The sequence below is a fragment of the Podarcis filfolensis genome (genome assembly GCF_964270895.1).
Source record: "Podarcis filfolensis genome assembly, chromosome: 1".
Taxonomy (NCBI): domain Eukaryota; kingdom Metazoa; phylum Chordata; class Lepidosauria; order Squamata; family Lacertidae; genus Podarcis; species Podarcis filfolensis.
Genome location: NC_139604.1, coordinates 97,839,508 through 97,857,738, shown reverse-complemented (window position 1 = coordinate 97,857,738; position 18,231 = coordinate 97,839,508). Strand labels below are relative to the sequence as shown.

The following is an 18,231-nucleotide window of genomic DNA, read 5'->3' as shown; positions in this document are numbered from 1 at the left end:
CCCATTAGTGAATAAAAGAAGGGGGAAAGAGTGAAATGAAATGTTTTAGATGCCAACAGATGGTATTTCAGCTTTAATGTGCAATGACTACTTCAGGACCAAGCAATGCAAAAGCATGCTTAATTTGCTAAAAAGAAAACAGTCATCTCTCATGGTTAATTAAATGTAAGAGATACACTTGGATTATATCGGGGAAGGGATATTTATGGAGGAGAGAATTATCGGTGTGGATTTCCCCCCCTATGTGCAATTTGTCTTCTTCCACGTTTTATGTACCTTCAGCACGAGCAAGTACATAGTAAGGGAATACAGCAGTTTCTTGTGGCTGCATAATAGTAGGGGTGCTAACAGTGGGCCAGGTCTGAGATAAAAAGTGGATGGGGGTCATTCCCCCCCCCCACTCTTCTCTGTGCCACCTCTTTTCTCTCTCTTCCTCTCTGCCCAGCCAGGACGGATGGCTCTTGCCAGAGGTCAGAACTCATTGTCTGCAGAGGGCTTATGAAATTAGGACAATGGCAGCATGACGATGCTGAAGACCACAGGTTTGCCTTCCCCACCATGAAGCGCTGGAAGTTAATACCAGTGATGAGCTCCAGTTCAGGTTGATGTGTCGTGCATTCTTAGAATATACTGAGCATCCAACAGACCCTAGGTAAGGCGTAGCACAATAAAGGATTAATGTATAGATGTAATCCATTTAGAAAGCAGTTATCCAGTATCGTTCCACTAAAGTGCAATGTTAAAACAGTTATCGAAATCTATTCTTTGCAGCAGTGACACTGAACTACCATGGTGCTATTACAGAAGCTAGTTCTAAAGGTGTCCATATGATAAAACTGCCCTTTTAAAAACTACCTTTTTTCTCCTATAAAGTGAGCATGACTTTATTTTATATATATATATGCACTTTAGACAGAAAGTCCCATAATAGTTCACATTCCTACAACTAGCCAATTCCAAAAGATGTAACAAGGAGGGCTGGAGATGAATCTGCTTAAACAATATGCTTCAGCAACTACCTACTAGTGTTAAGAGGCCTCTGTGGTATATTTACATTTGCATTACTGGCTATCAGGATTGTCCAGGCTTGAAGCAAGAAACTTCTACTCCAAAACCAGCACCCTTTTCTTTGCTGCCAGCTTGAGAATGCCTCTGTTCTATTTCTAGGGCACATGAAAATCCTAAATCCCAATAGGTTGACTGGATCTTGCTGATATGTACAGGCAGAGGCAGGTGCGGACACATATTTCCAGGGCAGAGCTTTCACATTTGGCCTGAGCAGCAAGCTACTGATGTGGGCCTCTGTCTGTTTCGAGAGACAATGGAGGAGCGCACCTTTGGGGGTGAAGTCTAATCACTGGAGAGTTACAACCACCCAATACGGGAGAGACATATTTTGTTGCAGGTGGGGCAGATGGAGGCATCTGGTTGTGCTGCTGCACATGCACCAGAGCTCCTCCTAGTGATCATTCCTCCTATGGACACATGATCTGACTGCCTATCTCCAGGCACTGCGGTTGTCTGCAAGGGATTTCCACCAGACGGGGCTGATGTTGCCAGCCTTCATTTCACATTTGCAGCCATCTTTGTAACATGGATTTGGTCCGTGAACAGGCCTGGCGCCTGAAGCCAGCTCCCCATAAAGCACGTCCTTGGGGGTCCTGCCATCTTCCATTCTGGGGACAAGACCAAGCCAGCGTAGACGTTGCTGAGACAGAAGTGCGAACGTCCTGGGAACGTGGGCTTGGAAGAACACTTATTGGTTTGAGACTCCGTCCTGCCTTGTGATGCCCACAATCTCCCTGACACAGTAGATATGAAAGGCATTGAGGTCTTGCTCCTGGCAGGTTTAAGTTGCCTATGGTTCACTTCAGACAAGTCTTAAATTATAAATCCTGCGTTCTCCACTTGGTTAGCTGCACCTTGTTGCTGCCTCCTGCTCCACCTGATTTCTCTTCTTGTTTTTGACTTTTTCTTGCCTCTATGTTCAGGAGCTACCCCATCTCTCAGCACCCTGACCAAATCTCAAAAAACAAATAATTATTGGAATTCAGTAGAGAGCTGCTGGTATGGTGTAGGGACTAAGAGACTGGGCTGCATGTTGGCTTGAATCTTGCCTCTGTCACAAACCCTCTGTCCCTCTATGAGCTTCTGTCACTCCACCTGCAGTATGGGTGTGAATAATATTGACTTACTTTACAGGGTGCTGTAAGGCAGGGGTAAGCTAACATAGTGTCTCCCAGAGGTTGCTGGACTCCCAGCTCCCATCAGACTTAGTCAACCCGGTCAATATGGTAGGCACTATGCTAGCTACACAATAGGTGTGGACACCTGAAAACAATGACAATAGTAAATACTATCACAATCATTTATTTTATTTATTTATATACAGAAGGCAGCCAAGACCCACTAGTATAAGCTCATTCACTGGCAAGAGCACTCGCGAACCAACAGCAGAATATGGCTAATATGAAATTGGTTTGCTTGTTGTGAGGGTAGAGAAAGAAGTTCCACTGGATTTCTGACTAGGAAAAGCCTGGAGGAAGCACACTAACCTCCTGAAAAGTAAAACTCCGAACCGCCAAATATTAATTTGTAAATGTGGATTGAGAAAAGTGTTCTAAAATTAATGTGCATTTACCTGTATAATTATGTGTTGTCTACAGTCTTACACCTTCCTACTAGTGTCTATTAAACTAATGGATACCAGAGCTATGGGAGATTGTATGAGCATGCCAGTGTTGATGAATGTCACGCTCAAGTTACATATTTGCTTATTCCTTTCACATCTGCGCAATGTGCCATCTAATGCATTACCCCTCAGACTTTTAAAGGTGTTATTCCAAATACATTTACTGCAATTTAGCTTAAAAGCAGCTTTGATTATTCATCTAAAAGGTAAAGTGGTAACCCATACCTTAACTTCTGTGCCACTTGATACGTTAAACAGCCGCCATACCTTAAACCTACTTTAATAAAGCACACAATTATTAAGGCACTGCAGAATGGCCTCAGAGCATACAAGCGCCATTAAATTTGCTTACATCTAATTATGCCTGCCCTAGGCAGGTGAGAAATTTAGTCCGATAAGATCTTTCTACCTGTAGCCAAAGGAAAAAAAGAAAGAAAAAAGGGCAGCCGTTTTCTAATTACTATCTACAACTATTTATGGTATTTGTGCTTTAAAGGAGAACACCACAAAGGGCTCTTTGTGTACCAGCAAGCCTATTCCAACTTGTTCTAAGCTGCTAAGTTACAAAGACAAGTTTATCTTGCTTAAGGGATGACACAGGTCACCAGCAATGTCACCCCTACAGTCATTTCCTGTATCGCTCAAGAATTACCCCTTTCTAAGGTTTGGTGTTTTATTTATTTATTTATTTTAAAAAAAGGTTTGATTTATATATTGAAACATAACTTGGCTGCCAAACAAATTCAATTGAATTATAATATCTTTGAAGAGGATCTTACAACACGAAAATAAAAACTCACCTGATCATCACGAAGCATAATCTGAATGACAGCAACTATATTAGTTATACTTCATAGGTATACACAAAGCTTTGCAATGGTTCTGCTTCAAGAGTATACATTAAAACAATATCTCTCCTGAGATTAAGGCTACAGTCCTAACCCATTTACTTTTGAGTAGACCTGGTTAGGATTGCAGTCTTACTCCCTAATTAAAGGGAAGACTCATACTGGAAGAACAGAGAGGGTGTGTGTGTGTTACCAAATCCAGCAAATGAAAAGAATCCGCAATTTGTGACCAAAGGCAGATTTTTTTAGAATCCGTTATTTCTCTTCCTTTGTATAAATGTTAAGAAAGCACAGAATGAACCTATGATGGTCTAGTTTTACTGTTCACGCCAGAAGTGCTGTAAAAATAAAATGATTCTGGCAAAGCATCACAGCTGAAGAAGAATTAACATTTTATTACTTCTTCTAATAGATACTCAAGTTCCAACCTAATATATTTTATATATAACAGCAAGGATGAAGTTTTGCTGTTAACTCTTACCAATGTTACCCTTAAGACATGAACTCTTGCTTTCAAAAAGGAGGAAAAAGCAAGCACTTAAACAGAAACAGCTCAGCTCACAGATGACGACGATGAGGCTTGATTCATGCCAAGATTCTACAACACAATTTATCAGAAATATATTTTTATCCACCCATGTAGAACATATTCTTTCCTATTATACTGGTCATTCCTTGGTCTAATGGGCCACAAACCTCTACTGACCCCCAAAGGGAAAAGGTCCTTCTCTCAAATTTTATACCTAAACCTTCATCTAATACTTTTATGTGAAAGATTGCTCAGAGGGCTGTAATTTCAAAATGATGCATTGGCCTATTAATATTTTTCTCATCAGTTTGTGTGGTTAGAGAACCCACATGCCATTCAATAAATGCAGCTTCAATACAGTGCTTAGACAGATCTTTGTGACCGGTCAAAACCATCTTCCATAATAGGTGAGCTCAATGTTAAAATTACAATTCGTCCAATGAAAGTAAAACAGTGTATTGATTCGGAATGCAATAGTGAAACTGCACTTTCCTAAACACCTTCAGACGCACACTTCCCTGTATGCAGACACATGTTCAGTGACCTTTTTTTATATGCTACTGTAAATAATTATTTTAGCCCAGCCTTTTCCAGCCCAGTGCCCTCCAGATTCTACTTGGGACAACAATTCCCATCAGTCCCACACAACACGGCCACAGGACTTGCCGTCCAAAACATCTGCAGAGTTTGTTGTTGTTGTTTAGTCATTTAGTCGTGTCCGACTCTTTGTGACCCCATGGACCAGAGCACGCCAGGCACTTCTGTCTTCCACTGCCTCCCACAATTTGGTCAAACTCATGCTGGTAGCTTTGAGAACACTATCCAACCATCTCGTCCTCTGTCATCCCCTTCTCCTTGTGCCCTCCATCTTTCCCAACATCAGGGTCTTTTCCAGGGAGTCTTCTCTTCTCATGAGGTGGCCAAAGTACTGGAGCCTCAGCTTCACGATCTGTCCTTCCAGTGAGCACTCCGGGCTGATTTCCTTCAGAATGGATAGGTTTGATCTTCTTGCAGTCCATGGGACTCTCAAGAGTCTCCTCCAGCACCATAATTCAAAAGCATCAATTCTTTGGCGATCAGCCTTCTTTATGGTCCAGCTCTCACTTCCATACATCACTACTGGGAAAACCATAGCTTTAACTATACGGACCTTTGTTGGCAAGGTGATGTCTCTGCTTTTTAAGATGCTGTCTATCTGCAGAGTGCCAGGTTCTAAATATGTTTTAGACTTACATTCAAATTTTCAATTTGCCGTGAGCAAAAACAAATGCCCTGAACCCAAGTACTAGCAGAACCAAAAGTGCAACTGCATAAAAAGTAAAACCAACAACCTTTGACTGGGTTCCCCTTGCCTGCTCCTTAAGGAAGAATGGGAAAATAGCCATTTGAACAATCTGATAGGAGACAGGTAGAATTGGAGAGGGTAGCATTGAATCAGCAGGAAGAGAGGCATCTGCAACAAAAGCAGGTGTGAGCCATCAGCCTCTCACTAATTAGTTGCAAAGTTATATATTGATTGCTGTTAGTAAAGTTTTTACTTAAACCCTTTCATCAAAGTCGATTCTACTTTATAGAGATAATGGTCCAGTGTCAAGCCATCCATTTGTATCACTCATATGAGCGAACTGTAAACTGTTGCATTATGTATGAATCTTTATTGAAAAACATACTCACTTAATAATGATGGCTATGAAAATAGCTTCTCGCTTTTTCACTGTCTAGTGTGAAAAATATTTATCACAGAGAAGTTCAATTAATTGTTTAAATATATAGTCAGGGAACTGAAGTTCTTCATATTTCTGTTCCATGGTTCACCTCTGCTTGGTACAGTTTTATTTTACCAGCTACATCTTATCCACAAAACAGATTCTGGTGTCTCCATAGCTATCTACTGTATGCATGTTTTATCGCTCTATTTCTATTTTAGTAAAACCAACTAGTGCTAATAATAATAATAATAATAATAATAATAATATTTATACCCCGCCCATCTGCCTGGGTTGCTCCAGCCACTGAGCGGCTTCCAACACATAGAAGTAAAATAAAACATCAAACATGCTTCACCTTAATAACTATTCTTGTTCGGATTCTTACCAAAAGCTGCTACTTTTATGATTATAGCTTGAAGGTTCAAGGAGATCATTTCTCTGAGCAAAGTTTCCTGGTTCTGACGCCAAAGGTAAGCCAATGGTTGCAGGGCAAGCCTCTTGCACCTATTTGAACAAAGGAAAAAAATGGCTGTTATTATGCTCTTGCACCCAAACCCAGACTATTAAACCTTTAACCAAATTTCTCATGACCTTCTGCAATCAGATATAGATATTTCCAGTGCTTTTCTTCTGGGGGGACGCATACCCCTAAACATTTTGTGAAAGCACTGGATATTTTCCAAGACTGCTACCTTTAAACCTATGATAGTCCACCCATTTACCGTGGGACTAAAGGAGGAAGATGTCAAGTGATTTTATGGAAAATATAGGGTGATATCCAATTACGTCACAGAAGAGAGCCACTGAAATCAATGGACAAAAGTGTTTGAAGTCCACTGATTTCAGAATATTCACGCTGAGGAGAACACTGTATATCACCCATAGTGTAATCAAGGGCATCTGGCCATATCATTTTGAATTTTAAATATGGAAACACAACATGAATCTTTGGGGTCATTATTGCTCTTCAATTTTTTAGCTATTTCAGCTTTCAAAGTGGACTTGCTTTGAATCTACAGGGACACATTCACTTGCAAAATCCTCATTCTGTTTTGGTTCTCAGGGGAAAAAGCATAACTGCTGCTCTTTGCCCTTTCCTTAAACGGGACCTCCCATAGCCTCTTTTCAGAAGATACTGGCTTTTATTCTATTTAGCCATGAAGCTCATTTTGTGACCTTCGACTACTCATTATCTCTCAGCCTAACCTGCCTCATAGGGTTGTGATGAGGGTAAAATGGAAGGGAAAGAACTTGAGTACTTGGAAGTCAGGTATGAATGAGTAGGGCTACTTTCAGTGCCTCTCAGAAACTGCAGAAGGAAACTGCTCATCAACTGCCTACTCCACGAACACCTATTGACACACAATTTGTTTTTCTGTGGATAACTCTAAAACAGCAAGTGTGCCCTGGCAGACAGTTTCCTAACAAATCAGAGGGTCCAAGGAAAGTTATATAGTCACGACACCAATTTCTTGCTTTTTTAAAAGAGGGAAATAAGATAAAGTCAGCATACCCCTTAAGGACTGTCTACGCCAAAAATCTATTAATTATAATTCACCTGAATGAAGCCAATTTTCCAAGTAATAAAGTCAACATTTATAATTTAGCCTTATATGTACTCAAAATATCACTGGAATACTAAATACCACTTGGGATCACTGTACTAAGCAATATTTGTTCAGCTTAACTGATACACATATTTAGACAATTCACTCCAAAGCGCTGCAGGAAAGGATGGGCTTAGGTTCCCGAAGCCTGTATTGTTAGAGACAAGGATTTATATAAAATAGGGAAAATGCAATGCTCTTATCTTCTCTTTGTCTAGTAGGATGCATTCTTCTCAAGGGTGGCTTTTTATTTTACACATTGTAAATGTGCGACAACACCCATACAATTATATATTTAGAAGCATACAAAAAATATATTAAATGAATTGAAGAGACCTAAAGCAAACCCTTCCCGATTAAGCAGCCAAGCTCACAAATAATGCACTGCTAGATCTTGATAAAGAACAATTTTGTGAACAGTCTGCAGCACAATAGGCTAAGAAATAAGCCTGAAAAACATCCCTGCATTGAAAATGTAGAGGGGGAAATAGAGATTTTAGAATAACAGACATGTTAAATGCACTCTAACAGGTCTCAAGTCCTTTAAACTCCTCATAATTAAACACTGTATTATGAAAAGTGATATGGAAACCGATCATAAATTTAATAATGCTGTTTCAATAGCCTGGGTCTAGACTTTGCCTTCTGCAAACGGAAGGTTGGCTGCCATTCATGGAAGGCTTTGAATCTAGAAGAAATCCCACTTGTGGAATGGGAGAGGATACAATTTTTGTCAAGTCTTCCTTCCACCTGGAAATTTGCTCCAGGGAATTGGGAGACCTCCTGAAACAGTATGGGAGGGAATGAGTCCCATGGGTGAACGGACAACTGGCAAGAATCACCTTCCTCACTTTTGGCCAGCGGAAATGTCCTTAGCAAAACACCTAGGAGATTCTACCACCAGTGAGGGAAAGCCAGGATCCAACCAATATAATTTTATAATGAGCTAACACAGCTGAGCCCTGCTAACAGATTTCCCTTAAAGAATCAAGGTGCAGGAAATTGCCAATATCAAATACATTGAACCTAATAGCTATACCAACCAGTGGTATGTTCTGTTTCTCAGGTTCCAATTTCCTATTTGGGTTTCTTTTTACTGCTGTAGGTATTCAAAATATTTCAAGTAGACCTTATTTCAATAAACAAAATTTTAAAACCCTACTTTTGGGGATTTTAAAATGGAATTCAATGTTCTATCTTAAAATGGCAAATCATGAGTAAGAACTTAATTATCTAGTAAACAAGCACATTTTTAAACAAGGGATACATATACATTTCTGAATAAAAGTAATGTTAGTTGAAACACTAGACGCACACACAACATACATCTCCCTTCTATAGACACTGAACTAATAAACAAGAACATAGGTTTTTAGTGTTATTACTGTGAATAGGCCTATTGACTTAAACAGGATTACTCACTCTAGTGAAGTTAATAGTGTAAGATTATGAAGTATGGGATGGAGAAGTGTGTTCCGTTTTCTAGCAAAAATAATATAAAATAGCATGAAGTCTAGCATAACGTGAATTTTGTTATAAAATAAATTGGAAAGCTTTAATGGTTCTGCCATCTAGTAAAATTGGAACTTCCTTTATTATATATTTTGTTCATTCATTTATTTATTTTTAAGTGGAAACGTGGGCTGGGATCCAAAGACTTACCTTTGGAATACTCAGCAATTTCAATACACCTGGGTGTTTTTTTTTATTTTTAAGTTTTCTCCCCATTTAACCAGCAGTTCCCTGAACCATGTTGTATACATTTTTGAAACTTCTCCCAATTCAATTCGCCATGCAGCACAGAAGATGCTGCTAGAAAAACTTTAGTCTGAAACTTTACTGGGCTCACTGAAGTGGTTGTGTTTTGGTCAATGATTTAAGTCAAGTTACTGGCTTCCATATTTTATTTCATTTTATTTCATACAGAGAGAGAAAGAGAGAGAGAGAGAGAGAGAGAGAGAGAGAGAGAGAGCAGTCCTGTGCTGTGACTAGGCAGCCCCCAACAAACAACACAGCATCCAATCCATAATTACAATTTCAGAACATCTCTCCACAGCTATTTCCTCTCGTAAGAAGTACAGTGGTACCTCAGGTTACATACGCTTCAGGTTACAGACTCCGCTAACCCAGAAATAGTACTTCAGGTTAAGAACTTTGCTTCAGGATGAGAACAGAAATCGTGCTCCGGCGGCACAGCAGCAGCATGAGGCCCCATTAGCTAAAGTGGTGCTTCAGGTTAAGAACAGTTTCAGGTTAAGTACAGACCTCCGGAACGAATTAAGTACTTAACCCGAGGTACCACTGTAGTAGCAATCACCAGTTTGAATGCAGTGATCACCAGTTAGACCAATTCCTGGAAGTTAAGGCTATCAATACCTACCAACTGCTATAGCCATGCTCCACCTCTGCTCATAGCTGTCAACTTTTCCCTTTTCTTGCAAGGAATCCTATTTGGAATAAGGGAATTTCCCTTTAAAAAAGGGAACCGTTGACAGCTGTGCCTCTGCTGTCAGAGGTGGCATGACCCTGACTACTGCCAGTTGCCAGCCACGAGTGCAGAGAATGCTGTTGTGCTCAGATCCTTCTTTCATGCTTTCTATAAGTTGACTAGTTGCCACTATGAAAACAGGATGCTGGGCTAGATGGGCCATTGGCCTGACCCAGCAGACTCTTCTTATGTTCTTATGCACAGTTTAAAAGACAACCAAATGGCCAGAATCATTCCCTAAAAGCATTTCTTAAAATTATGTCCTTACTTGCCTTTGAAAAATCAACATGGAGCTTGCATGATGAGTCTCTAGTGAGATAGTTCCATAGCCCTAAACTGCCTTCGTCTGAAGCATCTGAAACACCACATTGTCTCACGTGAACCTACCATCAATTTTGTCGTCTTCCAAGTGCCTGCCATTCTGAAGTAGGGGGATGGCTATTGAAGACAGCCTTTTAGGTGGTGGCACCCGAATTTTGCACATGTTTGACTGGTGCCAACTTTGTTATATTTCACATGCCAGGTGAAATCCATCCTATTCTCCTGAGCTTTATGTAGTACTTCAGCTGTCTTTTCTACTTTCATTTGCTGGTTCTGCTATTTTATACTACAGGTGGGTTTTTACAACTGCATTGTATTGTGTACTTTTTTATATAGGTATGTATAAGCTATTTCTGAGGCAACTTTACAGAAAGTTTAAACATTTCCAGAAATAAACAGCTACTGCTGGTGTGGCCATTGAAAAGGTCCTGTCTATTTGTAAAATGGTTATGCAATTATGTATCTCACACTTCCTACAGTAACTACAACCAAAATATTTCAAACTGTGAAATGTTTTCAGAAGCTTAAGACAGCTTGAAGAAAATGTTCCACCAACAAATTCTTCTTCTGCATCAGTAAAAGGAAGAAACGGCGATTGCACTTCCAGCAACATCTGCTACTATATGAAGTAGAAATAAGACCAGCTGAACTGAATGGAACTCACATTTGTGTAAGTGAATGTGTGAATTTGTACATTTTCTCCCGTAAGAGGCCACAGGAGCTACCATCACATTACTAAACTAAAATCAAGCTTAATTACAACAAACCGTATGTACAAACTACTAATTGACAATATAACCATCAAACAGGTTAAATCGGGACTAAGACATCAAAACCTAAGAACCACGACCCTTGTAAACCTACCAAGTCTATCCTACATACCAGTGGTATACCCACTTGGTGGTCCACGGACCCCAGGGGGTCTAATACCCCCTGGGGTACCCACCCTGGGGTCTAATACACATACCCATCAACTGTCTGGAACATCCAATTTTGGATGGCCATGCTCTCTTGTGAGAGCACAGCGTCCCAGAACACGTGAGATTGTGGCCAGACACGCCTCTCACATGAGATCGTGGTGCCTTAAAAAAAGTGGTTTTGGACACTGTGCACTCCCACTGGTCACGTGACTCATGCAACAGCGCAGCCTAGAAGACGTGCCTCTTGGTTTTGCGCTGGGACATGTTGGAGGGTACGGTGGTGCCATTCACAGAACTAAAACTACCACGGATGTATCAACATTTTCAAAAATTAGGGGGTCCATGGCTTGGCTTTTGAACAACAGGGGTTCCACAGTACTTAGCTAATTGGGAACAACTGCTATATACCTTGGAGGAATTCCACTGAACTCGGTGGCCTTAGTTCTTAGTAGAAACGCATAGGACTACACTGTAAAGGGATGGCTAGTGAGGTTTACTCACTAGATCAGGCACCCTCCAGCTGTTTTGGGACTACAATTCCCATCATCCCTGACCAATGGTCCTGTTAGCTAGGGATGATGGGAGTTGTAGTCCCAAAACAGCTGGAGGGCCGAGTTTGGGGATCCCTGCACTAGATGCTAGAAGCCTAGTCCTGAGGTCTTTGTAACTGAAGATGCCCATACAGATATCTTGGGCCTAAGTTCTATTTATTGAAGTGGAGAGAGCAAATTCATACACAGAAATGAATGTGTATGCAAACTGGCATTGTTCATTGAAATAAACGTGGGAGCTTCCCTTGTCGGGAGACGCCATTTTGCAGCTCATCTCAGGTGCTGCAACTTATTTTCCCTTCTATTTGTTATTGATCGATCTTCAGTTTCAAATAAATTTATTTTCATGAACTCACACACACCCCGTAACATTGGCTGTTTGGGCATGGTTCTATTTTCTCTTGATTTATGTTCTTTCTGGTATTCCCGCTTTCCCTAATTTTAAATCCCTTGGTTTTGCTTTTTGCTGCTATTCCACAGATCCTGCTCTTGTTCCTTTCTACTGAACTTGCCTTCTCTAGACACCTTCACACACAAGTAGCATACGAAAGGGCTTCTCCCACTTGTTCCCTCATATTCTTTCCTACCACCCTTACATAGACTGCACACAACATGGCTTCTCTTGGGCTTTGTTTCTTGGTTTGGAGAGAAACAAATCATGTGTAGCACTAACCTGGGGCCATGCTTCATTTCATTCCAGCACAGCAAAGTAAGGAAGGGTGGACCCAATCCGAGCAGTGTGCACAAAGCAAACCTAGCTTATCATGACGTGTGAACCACCGCTAACCCTTCTTCAGTCTTCTAATCAGGTACAAGGAGTGTCATTACCACTTTTGGTTTTCCTAATCATATGTATACAATTCAAAAACTTGCCCTTTACTGTCTCTTGCAACTAACAAAATATCAAGCCAAGTCTTTGTTCTATTTTGCCTTGAGTATTGCATTTAATTGGTCATACCATTCCCTACCTTTCTTTATTAAGTTTTCATAGAGGACGGCGCTGCTTGCTGAATTTTTCTCGCCTATTCTGTGTTCATATTTATGCTGTGTCTCTATCTCCACTGGCTTCTAAATTTTTATCGTCTTTAGTTAAATTTATTTTCTTAACATCCAAAAATCTGCATAATGCAGTTCCTTTTATTATTCTCTTTTTTCACCCCATATTCCTTAGATAGTGCAGAAACCATTTCCCCCCTGAACACTGCTCAATACATTTTAGGCATTTAATATGCCTGAAACTTTGAGTCAGGGTTCTGACACCAGAGGTCTTCAGACGTTGGGCTACAACTTCGGCAATCCCTGAATATTGACCATATTAGCTGGGACTAATGGGAGATGGAGTCCAAAAACATGATGAAGGTCAGTGGTCCTCCATTCCTGCTATAAACAGTACTTACTTTTTAAACGACAATAAGTACCATCACAGGTTAAAGAAGCAATTCCATGTTTCCCCGCTCATTTCTTCACTCATTACAACAGGAGTGAAAACCTGCACTCGTAGGAGGGCATCTAGATGTCCATAGGTGAACCTTATGCCAAAACTGCTGCTGCCCAGGCATAGATTGCAATAGCCTACAATGGTTCTCACCTTCCTCTTCACTCAAATGGAAGCAGATGGACAGAATATAAATATAAGCTACAGAAAGGTGAAGTGTGGGCCACAAAAAAATATTGGATGCACCTCTAATGGAAATATTTTAAGAAGAGCCCATTCTAATCTGACAGCAGCATCTTACAGGCATAGAGAAAAAAGACAAAAATAATAAAAAATCCAACTACATCCTAGGTACAATCCTTTACAAGCAAAGCGTTCATCAAAAGCATGCACTGCAGTATTTCCCCAATAAGAGGAGTGATATTTGTCAAATCAGACCTTTCATCTCCAAGGAGACCATTTTTATCCGAGTCTTAAAAACATCCCATTGACTCCAAGCAAAGTAGCCAATGGGCAAAACAATACAAATAAGCAAGCCAACAAAAACAGACAAAAGTGAGAGACTTCCGGGTTGGCGCCTCCGGCAATGGCGGAGCTCCTCCGATCGGGAGGAACTTGCTCTGTGAAAAGCAGGGTCTGACCGCCACGGTGAAGGCGGAGGCCCATTGAAATCACAAGCGGGAGAAGCTTGTGAACCTGGGATTCGGCTGGCACCTTTTGCGCCTCCCCTACTCGCGGGGAAACCCGGTTTCGGGGATCCGGAGCGACGTGGGGTGAGTGGTGCGGTGCTTCGAACTGACTGCTTCTTTCACGGAGTGAAGCCGCATTGCTGTTGCCGGAGAGCGCTGACTTTTTCCTGTGGACAATTGGATTTTAAACAACTACCCGTGAGTAGAACGGAAAATTGGGTCTTTAAATACCTTAATTTGGCACCGAAACGGGGAAGGTCTTAAACAGGAAGTCCGCCTTCCCCTTTTGTAAATAGACTGAAGCAAAAATGTTATAAGCTAAAGTCTTTGAAAGCTTTTGGCAAAGGATTAAATTTTCATCGGTTAAAACTACAAAACCCCCCTTGGAAGCAGGAGAAGAGGGGGAAAATTTTGGACTTAGCGAGCCTGCAGGAGAGAGTGAAAAATCAAATTGCCACTGCTCCGAACCTGGAAAAGGGGCTGCCAGAAAGAGTGAAGTTTTGGGAGAGTTCATTGACTGCGAACAAAACATTTTTGACAGCTAGTTAAATAAGAGAAAGATACTGTTTCCATTGTCCTCTTCTGCGTTTAAAAAGGAGAAAAAGTAACTGGAAATTGAAACTATTTTTATGGCTTGAATTGTGTCTGAAAGGACTGATACAAGTGGAGACTGTTTCCCTCTAGAGGGACTGTTTGAAACTGTCACAGGGGTGCAACTGGGGAATCACCAGCTGCAAGATAAGTAATTGTGAGAACCAGAGATTGACCTTGGACCACTCAAAATGTTGACAGGAGAAGCCATTGTGACGGTATTATGCAAGATAAGCTATTCGCTGGAACAGCTTCATAAGAAGACGGATGACATGTCTTTTAAAATTGACAACTTGGATCAAAAAGTGACTAATTGGAGTCAAAAAGTGAGCACCAATACAGAAATAATTCAGGATTTGGTACAAGAATCTACTTTGGCAGGACAAATTGTGGAGGAGAAAGAGAAAGCTGTGGTTGTTGAGACTAAAGTAATACAAGCGGGATCCTCAGCCTTACAGAAGCAAATTGAGGATTACAAGTTGAGGCCATCTATGATTGAATCTAGAAAAAGCCAGATTTTCAGGATTGGATCCCGGCTTGGACGGAAGAAGGAAAGTTGGAAAGATCCCTCTATGCAGGGATTAACTGGCTTTTGGGACATGGACTTGGGTCTGGAGGAGATTGGAGTTCTGGTGGCCTTTGGATTTGGAGGAATTTTGAAACATGTCATGAAACATCTTATAGACCTCAGCTTCAACTATGGAAATTTGGCTGACCTGCCTGGAAGGAATAAAAGCATTGTCAGGTTGGAGTCTTCCCGAGATCTGCTCTTTGGCATTAAAGAATATGAAGAAGACCTGCAGAAGGGACCTGGAAAAGAGTTAAGAGCCTCGGACATAAGATCTCCAGGTTGATGGACTATTTGGAATTGATGGAAAGGACTGGCAGAATCCGAAACCAGGGAGAGAAGATTAAATTCTTACCATCTTTATTTCTTAATCTATTTGTCATGCTGGCAAGTTCTATATATTCTAATATTTTAAGGTGCCATTCTTCTCTTGATGGTACTACATCAGTTCTCTACTTTTGTGCTACTAGCTGTAGTCACAAACATCCAGTTTGATTTGTTGGTATTTCTATTGTTACTATTCCCAGAAGGAAAGCTTCTGGGTTTTTAGGAAACGTTCTTTTAAACACTTTCTTAAATTCGTTATAAACCATCTCCCAGAATTCTTTTATTATTCTACAAGACCTACCATGAGTGATAAAATGTGCCAATTGTTTCTTTACATTTCCAGCATAGGTCACTTTTAGTTCTAAACGTTTTAGCTAGTTTACTTGGCCTCAAGTGGGTCATTATTAAACAGTTCTCTTTCAATGCATAATTAGCAGTGAATTTTAAATTCATTTTCCACAAATGTTCCCACAGGTTTGGATCAATATTATGATCCACATCTTGCGCCCATTTGATCATAGATTATTTCACAAATTCTTCTTTAGTTTCCCAATCTAATAATATCTTATACATTTTAGATAAATTTTTAACTCCAGATCTTAATATTTCTTTTTCAAAATTCTGGTGGTTTTTCTGGAATCCTAACTTGATTTAAGTGCACATTTTTTATTAAAAGCAGCAATAGCTTAAAGGTGCTTTTATGACTTGCTTACCATGCATTGTAACACAGAGAGTAATTTTACTTACACGTCTTCTACACGGACCCGTTGGTAGTCTGAAAGAATGGCCCCTACAGAAACACCTTCCACACCCTCCTCATCCTGAAATGGAAGAGATACACATAAAAACCAGTAAAAATAAGTTAATGAAGTATTCAATAACATGGATTGTATTGACTTTCACTCAGCCTTAGGTATGAAAAGGGAAAAACATGACAACTGAAGTCCATAATCAGAGACACAACTCTGCCCACCTACCCTGCCAATAGCCCTACATACAAATGATGCCCATATCAAAGCTATAAGTCACAAAAATGTTGGCCTTTGCAATCACTGGGAGCTACTGATATCCACAACAGTGCTGCAGCTAGATGAATTTCTGCTATCTACTTTTCTAAACATCTTACTCCAGTCTTCTTTAATTAGCACCATCTCCAGTTTTATTTCTGGGCCCAGTTCAAAGCGCTGGTTAGGGCTGGGTGACATATCACCGAAAACAAGTTTGAAGTCCATATTGTGATACCCATTTCATAATTTTTGACCTGGCAATATATTGCGAATCATGATTTATGTGTGTGCTATGCAAAAATCACACTGTGGGAAAAACCGTGAAGCCAGCCAAAGCTTCTCTTGATTCCTGCAGCCCCTGTTAACTCTGCCAACTCAGCTCTCCCCACCTCCTGCAAGAGGTAGCAAATCACAAGAGTAGGCAGTGGCAAAAATGACAATATAGGAAAAACCATGAAGCCAGCCACTACTTCTACATAGCTGCATTCTTATTTCAGACTTCGTGATATATCAGTATATCTTGATGATTAGCTGGTGATATATCATGATGTTAAAAACCAGATATCACTCAGCCCTAGTGATGGTCCCATGGACTGAAAGAAGAACAAACGTATCCATTCTTAAGGAAATCAGCCCTGAGTGCTCACTGGAAGGACAGATCGTGAAGCTGAGGCTCCAATACTTTGGCCACCTCATGAGAAGAGAAGACTCCCTGGAAAAGACCCTGATGTTGGGAAAGATGGAGGGCACAAGGAGAAGGGGACGACAGAGAATGAGATGGTTGGATAGTGTTCTTGAAGCTACCAGCATGAGTTTGACCAAGCTGCGGGAGGCAGTGGAAGACAGGAGTGCCTGGCGTGCTCTGGTCCATGGGGTCACGAAGAGTCGGACACAACTAAACGACTAAACAACAACAAATACCCGGAGGTCTTGGGGTGGGTTATTATTATTATTAGAATTTATATACTGCCCTATACCCGGAGGTCTTGGGGTGTTTCACAAAATAAAATCAAAATATAAAACCACAAAATATATAATCAAAATAAAAACAACAACCCAATAACGCCCGCCCCCAAAACCCCACATTTTATAAGGGCATGGGAGGTCAATCAAATGTACCACAATGCCAGTGCTATCAAGCCTATCAAGCCTCAAAAGTACTGACAACATGGATAGCAAGTGAAAACCAAGTCCACAAAAGTGTAGGCTATTAGTAGTAGTAGTAGTAGTAGTAGTAGTAATAGTAGTAGTACCCCGGCTGACTGGACTGCCCCAGCCACTCAGGGCAGCTTCCAACAGAATATAAACACACAATGTGACATCAGATATTAAAAACTTCTCTATTCAGGGCTGTCTTCAGATGCCTTCTAAAAGTCATAAAGCTGTCTATTTCCTTGACATCTGATGGGAGAGTTTTCCACAGGGTGCCACTACCTTAACGAGGGATAGCTCAGTCAGTAGAACATGAGGCTCTTAATTCAGGGCTTTGGGTGTTGGGCAAAAGATTCCTGCATTGCAGAGGGCTGGACTAGATGATCCTCATGGTCCCTTCTAACTGTATGGTTCTTGCTTACATACATACTGAGAAGGCCCTCTGCCTGGTTTCCTGTAACTTCACTTCTCGCAGTGAGGGAACCACCAGAAGGCCCTCAGAGCTGGACCTCAGTATCCAGGCTGAACAATGGGGGTGGAGACGCTCCTTCAGGTATACAGGGATAAGGCCGTTTAGGGCTTTAAAGGTCAGCACCAACACTTTGAATTGTGCTCAGAAACGTACTGGGAGCCAATGCAGGTTTTCAGGACCCGTGTTATATGGTCCTGGCAGCCGTTCCCAGTCACCAGTCTAGCTGCTGCATTCTGGGTTAGTTGTAGTTTCTGTGTCACCTTCAAAGATAGTCCCACATAGAACACATTAAAGTAGTCTAAGCGGGAGATAACCAGAGTATACT

The 18,231-nt window shown here is 41.0% G+C and overlaps 1 protein-coding gene across 1 annotated transcript in view; it reads right to left on the bottom strand.

Annotated features, from left to right (window-relative positions):
- The window catches only part of DPH6 (diphthamine biosynthesis 6), a 242,294-nt gene that overhangs the window by 177,119 nt on the left and 46,944 nt on the right, over nt 1–18,231 (bottom strand). Inside the window, exons 4-5 of the mRNA XM_083614001.1 lie at nt 16,023–16,096; nt 6,164–6,282 (exon numbers count right to left, since the gene is read on the bottom strand). Coding sequence (XP_083470127.1) covers nt 6,164–6,282; nt 16,023–16,096 — 193 coding nt within the window. The remainder of the gene's footprint in view (nt 1–6,163; nt 6,283–16,022; nt 16,097–18,231) is intronic.